This window comes from Gopherus flavomarginatus, chromosome 16, assembly GCF_025201925.1.
Source record: "Gopherus flavomarginatus isolate rGopFla2 chromosome 16, rGopFla2.mat.asm, whole genome shotgun sequence".
Taxonomy (NCBI): Eukaryota; Metazoa; Chordata; order Testudines; family Testudinidae; genus Gopherus; species Gopherus flavomarginatus.
The window spans coordinates 15,578,987-15,590,893 of NC_066632.1; the positions used below are offsets into that span (position 1 = coordinate 15,578,987).

The 11,907-nt window shown below is 42.6% G+C and overlaps 1 protein-coding gene across 5 annotated transcripts in view; it reads left to right on the forward strand.

Annotated features, from left to right (window-relative positions):
• The window catches only part of LOC127035702 (maestro heat-like repeat-containing protein family member 2A), a 112,913-nt gene extending 101,052 nt beyond the window's left edge, over positions 1 to 11,861 (forward strand). Inside the window, exons 1-7 of one of the 5 annotated variants that reach the window (XM_050925968.1) lie at positions 2,002 to 2,151; positions 3,138 to 3,280; positions 6,922 to 7,044; positions 7,884 to 8,046; positions 8,600 to 8,698; positions 10,567 to 10,718; positions 11,250 to 11,861. In XM_050925968.1, the coding sequence (XP_050781925.1) occupies positions 2,112 to 2,151; positions 3,138 to 3,280; positions 6,922 to 7,044; positions 7,884 to 8,046; positions 8,600 to 8,698; positions 10,567 to 10,718; positions 11,250 to 11,402 (873 nt within the window). In that variant the 5' untranslated portion in view covers positions 2,002 to 2,111 and the 3' untranslated portion in view covers positions 11,403 to 11,861. Of the gene's footprint in view, positions 1 to 2,001; positions 2,152 to 3,103; positions 3,281 to 6,921; positions 7,045 to 7,883; positions 8,047 to 8,599; positions 8,699 to 9,585; positions 9,624 to 10,566; positions 10,719 to 11,249 lie in introns of those variants that run through there. The other 4 variants (XM_050925971.1, XM_050925966.1, XM_050925972.1 and 1 more) reach the window with 4 other exon arrangements.
• The last annotated feature ends 46 nt before the right edge of the window (positions 11,862 to 11,907 follow it).

An 11,907-nucleotide genomic window follows, 5' to 3' on the forward strand; every position in this document is an offset into this window, starting at 1 on the left:
AATGGAAGTATGTGAACTTGACATCTGCGTTTAACTCAGTCCCCTCGTTCTTTCTGCTCAGTACACACTCGGTGGTAGGTGTGTCCACATAATAAGGTTATGAAGATGGGTCTATGGGAGGGTTTGACTTCCTCTACCATGGTCTGCTATTGCAGGAAGGAGGTTTGCTGGGAAGAGATGGGGTCTGTCTGTCAAGAAGGAGAAGAACATCTTGGTGCACTGACTCACCAACCTTATGAGAAGAGCTTAAAACTAAGTTCAGAGGGGGCAGGTGCAAAAAGCCACCAGGTGAAAAAAGGTAATCTTAATAGCGGACTAGATCTTTGGGGAGAAGTAGATGTGGAAAATTGCAGTAGAATTATAGGAGAAACAAGAGGGAAATCCATGGAGGCATCTGCTTAACATCTTAGATGTCTATACACAAATGCAAGGAGTAATAATAATGGGGAATAAACAGTAAGAACTGGGAATTTTAGTACATAAGTCATAACTGAGCTTAACTGGCATCACAGATACTCGATGGGCTAAATCTCATGACAGGAATATTGGTATAGAGGGCTATAGCTTGGTTAGGAAGGACAGGCAGGAAAAAGAGAGAGGAAGTATTGGCTTGTACACTTGTTCTGAGGTCCAGAAGGAGGTGAGAAGCAGACCAGTTGAAAGTCTCTGAGTAAAGATGGAAGAGGGAAAAAACAGGGGTGATGTCCTGGTAGGGGTCTGTTACAGACCACCAAATCAGGAAGAGGAGGGAGATGAAGCATTTCTAGAACAAATATCAGGATCTGTGTTTTGGATATTTCTGTTAATAATGGGGGACTTTACCTACCCAGACATCTGTTGAAAAAGGAATATGGCAAAACACAAAAAATTATCCAGTAAATTCCAGAAATGTCCTGAGGACAATGCTTTGTTTCAGAAAATGGAGGAAGTAAGCAGGGGGGCAGCCATTTTAGACTTGATTCTGACCAACAAGGAGGAGCTGGTTGTGATGGTAAAGGTGATTTGGGTGAAAGTGATCATGAATGATAGATTTCATGATTCTAAGGAAAGGAAGGAGTGAGAATGATAGAAGAAGGACTACAAAAAACAGACTTTAACATACTCAGAGAATTGGTAGGTAGCCACCCATGTGGAAAATATCGAAGGCATAAAGGAGTTCAGGAAAGCTGGCAGTTTCTCAAGGAGACAATATTAAAGGACAACCACCAATGCAAAGGAAAGATAGGAAGAATAGTAAGAGGCCGATATGGCTCCATCAGAAGTTTTTTAATGACCTGAAAATCATAGCAAGGGACAAATGTAATCGGAATTCTTTTTCCATATGGTTTACTGCAAAGAGTGTCGTCATTTTGAATGCTTTAAAGGCAGCATCACTTCCAAAATCAAGAGTTGGCTCTACATATGGCCATATATATAGGACACCACACTATATTAAACACAATAAACATTAATTTAGTTGATTTGTTTGGCAGGACATGGAAATTAAGTATAAATTTCAGTTCATTGTAAAACAACATAAAATCAATATTTGTAATACAGTTCAATAAGGTTTCATCAGGCTTTCTGATTAACCAAATTAAAAAGCAAAGGAAACCAACCAACCACACTCAAGGGTCACTGTGCATTCTCCAAGGCAGTTTCTTCTCTTTCTTTCTTTGGTGCTTTTATTTTATATAAATTCAACCAGGAGCAGATTTTCAGATAAAACCAATACTGGAAAGTGTGGCAAACAGAGAGAGGGACTAAACCAAAATTCAAAATGATGTCGAGAGAATGAGAAATTCTACACTGGAGCAAATGTAGCGAGCTATTGGACTGCTTACATGTATGGGCCCAGATATTGAAATGTATTTAGGTTCCTAACAGCTACTGATTTGAGTGCGAGTTAGGAGCCTAAATACCTTTGAGGATCTTGTCCATGTAATTACAGCACATACCTGGTCGGCAGCAGATTATGTGGTATGCTACAGTCACATCGATGTCATAATAGTGCTTGCACGATCTGCCCTGGCTGTCCTGGACATGACAGACTGAGAGACCAGTTGCCTCTCAGTACGGGAGCTCTTTGGAGAAAGGACTGTCTGGAGGAAGTGTTGAGGAAAGATTCAAACATGAATACATTTGTGACTGAGCAGGAGGTAACCGACAGAGGTAAGGGTCAGCACTGTATTTTCTAGATCCAGTCTGTATTCACACACACATTCAGAAAGCCTAGGCATACAGAAAGATTAGTTGTAATGTTCTCCATTTCTGTGACCAGAACCTCAGCTGCTGTAAATCAGTGTCGCTCTGTTGACTTCCTTCTAGCTGTGTTGATTTACACCAGTTGAGGAGTTGGCCTACAGCCTCTGGCCCTGGAAACTTTCCTGAGAATCTGATTTTCTATTGAATGTTATGGGGGAGGTCTCCCTTCTTTTCTCCCAGGTGTTTTAATTTTATTGTGGGTCCTCATTTTGTGTCTTCTTCATCCATGCTGCCAAGATCTAGTTGTGGAATCCATCGGAAATGGGGGAAATTAGAACAAAAAATGTGGAAGGGCTTCTCCTCTGTCTGTCTAAATGAAGCTCTGCTAATATCTTAAATGCCGGATAAGAAAGCATGGAGTCACATTTCTTAGCAACACTAGTGCTCCTAATCCCACACTATTACTACTTCAACTAAATGGGCAGTGTAGGTTACAGTTAGGATTCAATTTGCATCTGGACGTTATAACTGAAGGATGCAATTTGCTTAAAGGATGGGCAATCACCACCTCAATCAGGACGTAAGTGCCTTAATATGGATTTAGGCGCTTCAGTTTAGGCACCCAGTTTTGAAAATTTGGGCCATAAATTATTATTCTGTATGCTATCAAACCTCGTCAATTGATAGTAAAGAGAGAAAGGAAGATTATTTTACATGGGGATCTACTTGAAAGGGGCAAATTTTCTTCATTATGATTTCCCCCCAAACACGTTGGGCAGTTCAGCAAACAAACCTGATCATCAGGAGGAAGGAAGAGGATTTACATGAGTCCCAGGTCTACTTCTCACAGTGTTTGGGTGCCTGCAGAATGTTTACTGTATACTGAATTAAAGAGGCCAGCACCAATTTCTACTATCAGTGGTAACCAGCCAAATCCTTTTCTTTAATTTCAGGTGTTTATAATGAGGTTGTTTCCCTCTTGGCACATATGGATGACCAAAATAAGGACAAAATTGCCCTCAGGATTGCCTGTATAGCTGAGACCAAGCTGGCTAGCATTGTAACAGTTCTGCTAGAGAAACTGCAACTGGATGAGGTAGGGCAGTTTCATGAAATTCCATCCGCTTTCCATGTGTCCACACCAAATTCTGTCTGACTTCATGGGGGAGTGCATAGGGGTAATTCAGTATAGAACGTGGCCTGGCTCACAATCAGCATAATCAATATTCACCCTTCTGTCCTCAGGCATGAACTCATCATGCAAAATGCTGTTATTACAGATCAGGATGATATAATGCTCTATAAAGAGAGTATTGTCCTTTTACACACAGTGGAGTAGATGGGCTGTATACAGTAAAAGTACACTATAGGACTAGCAATAATCTCTTTTAATAATACTTTGCCCTTCTTTAGCGTCTTCATCCAAAAATCTCAAAGCGCTTACCTAATACTAGTGAATTAAGAATCTCAGCACCCTTGTGAGAATGGTCCCCATTTACAGATGATTTGTGTCACAGGGAATTAAGTTACTTGCTCAACACCACTTAGCAAGTTAGTAAAAGAATGTGACTAAAACCCAAGTGAACTGACTCCCTGCTCTTATTCCTAGCCAACACTCCTTTCTTATGATGACATATTATTGAGATTATAGCACTGAAGAGACCTTATCTCTATATTTTCTACTGGGGGAATTCTGCAATAAAAAAATAAAAATGATGCACACAGTATTTTAACATTTCAGCAAATATACAATATAATTGCACCAATTCAAATTATTTTTGATTATTTATTTCAAAATCTCTGTCAACAAGTATGTCTGTGTCAATACAGACAATAAAAAGGATTCAGGAAATGTTTTTTGACAAATAGATTCCTTATTATGCATTTTAATACAGAACTCTGAGTAACAATTCATTTCAACTCACTGCAGAACCGTATTTCTGGCACCCCTCAGCCACAGTGCAAAGGCTTGGTGGAGTCAGGGGTGATGGAGATGCTGAGGGAGGGGGAAGTAAATTGCTGGGAAGGAACCTGGGTATGAACTTGGAGGGTTGCTGGGTATGGATGGGAAATGTATGGAACAGGGTTTTTTTGGGAGGGGCGGGGAGGAACTGTTAGGGAGCGTCCCCCGCATTCAGACCCTGGCTGACCCCTAACCTCTCCCATTCAGGAAGGCACATCTGCCCCTGTCTCCATGTGTTCCCGCACCCTCATGGGTCCTTGCACCCCCTGGCCACATATGTCCCCTCCATCCCACTCAGACACCCACTCCCCTCATCCTCATGTGTCCCTGTGCCCCCTCCCCCATCCCCATGTGTCTCTGTGCCTCCACCCAACCACTCCCTGTCCCAGTGTAGCTCTGCAGCTCCTCCCCCATCGCTATGTGGCTCTGAACCTCCCTCCCCCCGTAACCCTGTCAGTCTGTCTTCGGGAAGACAGCTCTGTCAGTCTGTCTTCGGAAGTAGAGGTCTGCTCGGGCCCAATTTTGCAGCCCAACCTGAACAGGCCTCAAGCCCACTCACCTCACCCTGAGAGGGTTGAATCATTTTCCATCCTGGTCCCAACCCTTCCCCCCAAACTCCCATTCAGCCCCTGCCTCAGTCTGCCGTCCCCCACTAGCCCTTATGAGCAGAACTGAACTGCTTGTCTTGGCCTCCTAGTACTTTAATTATTTGAATTATTCGATTAATGATGAATCTCTTCTGGTTTCAAAGAATAAAATTGTTGCATAATCCAGAGCTACTTGAAGTACGTAGAGCTTATTCATAAATTATCAGTGACAATTTTCAATTAAAAAAAATCCTCCTTACATTTAAAAATTAATGGAAGGAGCTTCTCCCCAGTGGAGCTGTGTGTTCTGGTTGCAGTTTGCAGAAGCATCCCTTTTCAAGCAGCGCACTGGACTGTTTAGCCAATCAAGAGATCTGATTGGCTTTGAACATTCCAAAGGGCTTTATGACCTTGGCATGCAAGTCATATAGGTTTACAGACTCACAGGAGACAGAGCTGGAAAAGAGCTATTGGCTCATCCAGTCCATTTCCCTGCTAATGCAGGAGCATTCCCAGCAGCCATTTTCCACTGTTTTGGCCCAACTAATTTTAAAAGCCCCTAATGACTGAGCTTCCACTGTTTTCCTAGAAAGACCGTGTCATAAGCTTATAGACCTGTCTCCCAGGTGGGGCATTTTTCTTGTTATTAAAGTCTAAATTGTATGCCTTTTTTTAGTTTAATCCCATTACTCCTACTTTTACCTAAATGTATTATACTAAAAAATTCCTCTCCTTCCTTGGTGTTCACACCCTTCAGATAGGTGTATGGTATTATCATGTCTCCCTCACAGTCAGCCCTTGGCCGCATCGGCCATAGACAGCTCTGTCAGTCTGTCTTTAGAAGTAGAGGTCTGCTGGGGCCCAATTCTGAAGCCCAGCCTGAATTGGCCCCAAGCCCACTCACCTCACCCTGAGAGGGTTGAATCATTTTCCATCCTGGTCCCAACCCTTCCCCCCAAACCGAATACTGCCACCTAATCCTGCTCATGGGGCCGGCGCAGCGGCAATAATGTGCAGCAACGGCTTGATCCTCTGACACTGCCCCCTGCTGTGTTGATCCCATGGGCTAAAGGAGGAGAACTGACCTGACCTGTTTTCTCATCCAACCGGACCCTGATGCCTGTAGTCAGATCCCATAGGATTTGGGTCAGGTTGCAGGGCTCTATTCAGAAGTCAAATCTGCCACCCCCATGCATTCTTTTTTGTTCTCCCATGAATTACTTCCAATTTGTTGATCTCTCTGGGAATGTGGTGCTAGAAAATGCAATAATCCAGATGCAGTCATGCCTCAGCTGAACAGAGAGGAACTGTCCTCTTCCTGCTTTCTGCCATGATCCCTGTGTATAAAAGACCTAACCCACATGGTTCTTTGTGGTAGCCATCACCCCTTGCATATACATGTTGACTTTGTGTTCCACGGTCACCCCCAGGACACTTGTTGCTTCCCACTTTTCACCCTTCCATTTTGTCAGTTAATTCTACCTCCTTTCCAGATGTGCTAATTTGCAGTTTTCTGAAAGGAATCTTGTTCTCTGCTCAGGTTTTTAATTTCTCTGCGTCCCTCTTTATTTTTAATCTGTCCCAGCTGATACTATCATCTGTGAATTTCTGCACTGATGAGCCTCCTAAAAGACACCTTCAAGTGTGCAACTGTCAATGTAGATCTAACTGCTGAGCTCATTTCCCCTAGGAGCTGTTGAGGACATACTGCGGGAGTTGGGTATTTTGTAATTCAACATTTTCAAATTCTGTCTGGAGTGGACAGAGCAAGGGCAAAGTGGTAAATGACACTCGATAAGGGGACAGTGAAGGAGGCTTCTTCTGGCTCTTTTCTCTCCTGGAAGATTAAAGTATGTCAATTGCTCGGCTGCTTCTGAAGTGCTGCTAAATGTGGTGATTGTGGAGGGTATGGCTTGTTTTATACCAATTAAGCCAATGGATTAGTTGTGTGAGCATGCTGGCTGAGAAGTCAGTGTGGCCTAGTGGATAAGACTCTAGATAATGACTCAGGAGACATGGATTCTCTTCTTGGCCATGGACCTACTTTGTTATGATAAGACTTGGGCTAGTCATTTCATGTTTGGATTGGAAGCTCTTTAGGGCAGGGTCTTATTTGTCAAATTACTATGTGGTCATCAAGAAAAACCTTTTCCCGATTATTTGTTCTCTTTTTTGGTATGTCCCCAGCAAAACAGAGTAGACATTTACTGTATCCTGGAGAAGGTATTACAGCAGGACACCGAGGACCTGGAGAGAGGGCTACTGAACAAAACAATAATCCTAGCCTTAAACCACATGAGAGAGACTCAGGTAAGTTAGTTCTCCTGAGATATTAATCAAAGGATCCAAAGTTTTAACTAATTAAAACTCTCTTTTTGGGGGGGATAAAGTATATATTGAAATGAAAATGTGTTCTTCTGTTAGAGGCCCACAATGTCCTAGACAGCACTTGTGCACATGCATAAGATGGGAAAACTCACATGCGAAAGTTACACTTGTACTTAAGTGCTTTGCAGGACCAGGACCCGAGACACATGATATCAGACACAGAAACAGGCCTATGGTTTCTTAATGAGCAAGTCTTTCCCGAAGTTTACTAGGGATTTCATTATTGATACTGATGTTACGTGGGAGGCGCTCTGATACTATCGCAATAAGTGGCAGTATAAAGCCCTAAGACAGACTGACAATCTGAACTATCTCCAAAAGAAGCAGCATTTGATTTAGAATCTACTTTGCCAGCAGGAAAACCCAAGGAAAAATCCCTCTCTTGTTCCAAAGGAGGTCAGTTCCCTTTTTGAAGACAGTTTATTCCAGGAAAGCTCTCTGAATATCTTTGAAGTGGCCCAGTCTGTGTCTCACTACTTTGTCAGGGAAGGGCAGAGCAAAATATCATGTGACTATGGTGACCAGTCATCCACCACAAGGAGCTAATAATCAATAGTCTAACTAAGCAGCTTGCAAGCAACTCAAAGGCTGAAAATTGTTTAGCCAACTGACTCAATAAATATTTATGACTAATGCCTCTATCCACAGAAAGTTGGGTGGGTTCATTTGGAACTTATGCACAGAAATAAGGACTTGACTCATATAAACAAGTCAGGCTAATGCAACCGACTTCAGTGTTTTGAGTTTTTTTTTTCTTTTAGGAAGCAACAAATGAAGTCAAAGTGGCAGCTAGCAACACGTTAGTGACTCTGGCACGCTGCTATTTCGATCCTGTCATGTCTGAGCTGCTCTGTCATCTGAAACCACCAAATCTGCCTGAAGAATTTGTTTTAATTACGTTGGGAAACTTGTCATCAGCCTATGGTACGGTAACTTCCATCTTTTGTTTCAAAGTTATCACCTTTCATTTAAGGACAGGGGATTACTCTCTCTACCTAAAAATGTTGCAGCTAAACGGAGCTCTGCTTGAGTGTGTGCGTGCGTGTTTGCGTGGAGAGACCCAGATTAACTGCTCTTGCTAGTTTTGGCTTCCAGATGATGAGCTATCCAGACGGCGGTGCAAGCTCTAATTTCTGCCCTCGACTGAAGTTCCTTAGGGATGGGAATGAGTGGAAGATCAAGTCTGGTGGAGCTCTTCTCCACCCCACTTCCCATCCGGCCCCAGTGCTCTCTCCCCTTACGCTGGGAGTGAGTTGGGCAGCGGGCACAGCTGTGCACTGATGGAGGATTCCTCTCTTCAGGGTGCATCCCCCACTGGCTTTCAATGGCTGCTTTAAAGCCATTCTGCTCTGCTTATGCAGTGCAAATTGGCCCACGAGCCCCTAGCACCCTGCCCCACAGTGTTTCTAAGTGTGCTCTAAGAAGGCGTAGAGCAGCCGATTATCTGTCTTCTTTCTCTTCTGGCCTTTCCCTGCAGCACTTAAGTGTATCCCTTTTGTGAGAATAACCCTGAAAGCCATGTTCCACATGTTGGAGTCAGTCAATGACAGCCGGATGAGACAAGCATTTTGTGGTGGTAAGTGCCAGCATTACTGTAGGTGCCTAGAATGGCTATTGAGGGGGTCTTGAGTGACTGACCAAGTCTGCAAACAGGCCCTGAACTGTGCTCCCTGCCCTGCATTGCACCAGGTGCTGTGTTCCTGGGCTCCCGTGGCACTCAGTGAAGTGGAGAGTGCTCCTCACTTTTGCAGGAGGCGCTGGGCAGGTCTTAAAAGAAAGAAAAATACATACAAATGGTCTCTCTGTATTAAGGTGACAAATACAGGGTCAATTGCTTAAAAGAAATATGAATAAACAGCCTTATTCAAAAAGAATACAATTTAGCACTCCAGCAACTAGAGACATGTAAACACAAAAGAAAAAAAAAACATATAACTCACTATTTGATCTCTTTGTACTTACAACTGGGAAACAGAAGATTAGAAAAGCAGGAAATAGAAAAATCCTTCTCTAGCTGAGAGAGATTCAGGCAGAAGACAAAGAACTCAGACACAAACTTCCTTCCACCCAGAGTTGAAAAAATCCTGTTTCCTGATTGGTCCTCTGGTCAGGTGCTTCAGGTTACTTTTTTTCCAGGTGAAAGAGACATTAACCCTTAGCTATCTGTTTATGACAAGAGTGCTCCTCACTTTTACAGGAGGCGCTGAGCATTTGTAAGTTCAGGCCCTTTATGACTCATGGATATAATTTAAAATAAACAGACACAAAGGCTGAAGCTGCCCATCTGCCAGAAGGCTCCTGGAGGAGGAGGTGAAGGGAGCAGATTTCAATACTGTACATTTAAAAACCCCATTTCCCACTCCATCATTCATTCTCTTCCCTTAGTTTCTTTATCATCATTTCCTCTCATCCTCTTTCTCTATCTTCTCTTCCTCCCCATTTCTCTCTTCCTTTGCTTTTCAGGTGATGCTTAGTAAGGGATTAATCCTGTGCCTTTTGAGGTAAATGGAAATTTTGCCATCAACTTCATAGACAACAGGATTGGGCCCTAATTCTTAGCAAGGACGCTAGATACACCTAATTTCAGGGCAAAGTGCTCCCCACTACCTTCAAATCCCAGTAAAGCCAATGGCTGTTAGGGGCACTCAACATCTTTCAGACAAACTGTAACTCAGGATAAAATCATCCAGTGTTAGGGTTAAATAAACAATAACTGCAGGTATCAGAGGGATAGCCGTGTTAGTCTGGATCTGTAAAAGCAGCAAAGAGTCCTGTGGCACCTTACAGACTAACAGACGTTTTGGAGCATGAGCTTTCATGGGTGAATACCCACTTCGTCAGATGCATGTCATAACTGCAGGGGACACGAGTCATTCAGAGGAAAGGTTGCTGAAATATTTTGGTTTTTAATTATATTTTCCCTAATTATTTTCTCCAAATTTCATGAAAAACAAACTTGAAAAATGTCAATGACAAGTTTGATCAGGAAGTGTGCATCCAGTGTTTTGGAGCATCTAAAGAGGTGGCTGAATTTTTTTTGATTTTTGAAAAATATAAATGATTTTTATACTTCGCAATTTTGAAAGAAAAAACACTATCAGTAAAGATTTTTCTTTGAATTTAAACTGCTTTTTCAAGCAGCTCTAATTAAAAGGTAACAAGGAAGGGAGAAAAAAATTGTCTTCAAATGATGATAACTGAAAAAAGATTGAGAGATCTGCAAATTAAAAAATGAAAAAGCCTTTTGAGAAATAAGGCATGGAATGGGAGGAAGAGAAATAGCTCAAAATTGATCTGGGATTTCAGCATCTAGTCCTGAACGAAGCAGTAGCTGCCATGGAAATGTAGTAAACTTTAGGCCTAGGTGTATTCATTGGTAAAGCAACTTTTCCTCATTACTAATATGTCCTTTTCACATTGTTTGTCTTCTCTCTGTCCATACAGTTCTGGAAAAATGGTCAAGGGCAGTAAAGCTCTTTTTGACTAACTGGGAAAAGTGCCCATTCCCTATAGTGGGTGAATTGCGACTCTGCAATCATTTTCTTCCCATGTATTCTCATGTGACCAGCAACTGGCTGACCTGTGAGGAGCCGGAGGTGAGAACTGCTGGCTTTCTAAACCTTTAGCAGAAATTGTAATGTTAAATTCTGTGTGTCTGGCACTCTTTGTGATGATGGCATTTAATGGTAGGTCCTTTTGGATGGAAAAGAGTGTCATGTAAAACATCTAAACCCAAACATTTATAATGTCACCACGTCATGGAAATTCTGTCTGTACACAGTGTACATGGATTCTAGTTTTATGCACCTAACGTGCAGATGAAGACGGGCTAGTGGGCTAAATTAATTCCTCCATTCGTCCCCAGTGGAGTTCCAGCAGGGATGAGTTGGCCTAGAATGCATTCTTATCTGGGGAAATATCTTACCTGGTATAGTTGTGAGGTACATTAGAATATAATCCTGAAACCAACCCTACGAGTCCTGGTTCTTTATCAGGAAATCTTGAGATAGGGCCGTTCCTACAGTGGAACAAGGGAAGCTGCAGGCATTAGAAGTAGAAGAGGTGTTCCCATTGTATGATACTGAATGAATTAGTAGGAACATAAATTCTGTGTCTCATCTATGCAGCTCAAGCAGGCAATCATCAAAGCCCTTGGTGCCATGATGAGCCTTCTGCTCCATAAAGAGGAGTATCGGGATCAGATATTTGAAACGATCTCATGGCTCCTTGAACAATATAAGGAGGACACTCATGTTTTTCACATCACGAAGGTGAGGTAGCAGTCCTTCAGGTAACTGTCTATGTGTCTGTATGTATGAACTGCACGAGGAGTTTGCTGCCAGTGGGGTTTCCTGGTTGAGACAGTGACTTGTTAGAAAATAAATATACACACGAGTTCTGGGTTTATACACATGGTGAGTCAGGCAACAAGATTTGTAGGTAAATGCCTCTTATGAAAAAGCATCCTCTGTTTCCTGGGGAGGATGATAAGGAGATAAAAAACAAAACACCTGCGCCCCTCCCCAAAAAGATACTCCCTCCTTGTGATTTCCTAGTACATCCTGTCAACTCTGTGTCTATCTTTTAGTTCATAAGCTGCTCAGAGCAGGGGCTGCCATATGTTGTCTCTGGTCAGTACCAAGCCAACAGTCAGTGGTTGAAAATTAATACTAAGGAGGCTTGAGAGTCATTGCTTTGGATTCTGTAACTAGATGGATCTAAAAGCATTGCCTGTCTATTTCATCTCCCGTTCTATGCAGTGCTGTTGTAGCCATGTTGGTCCCA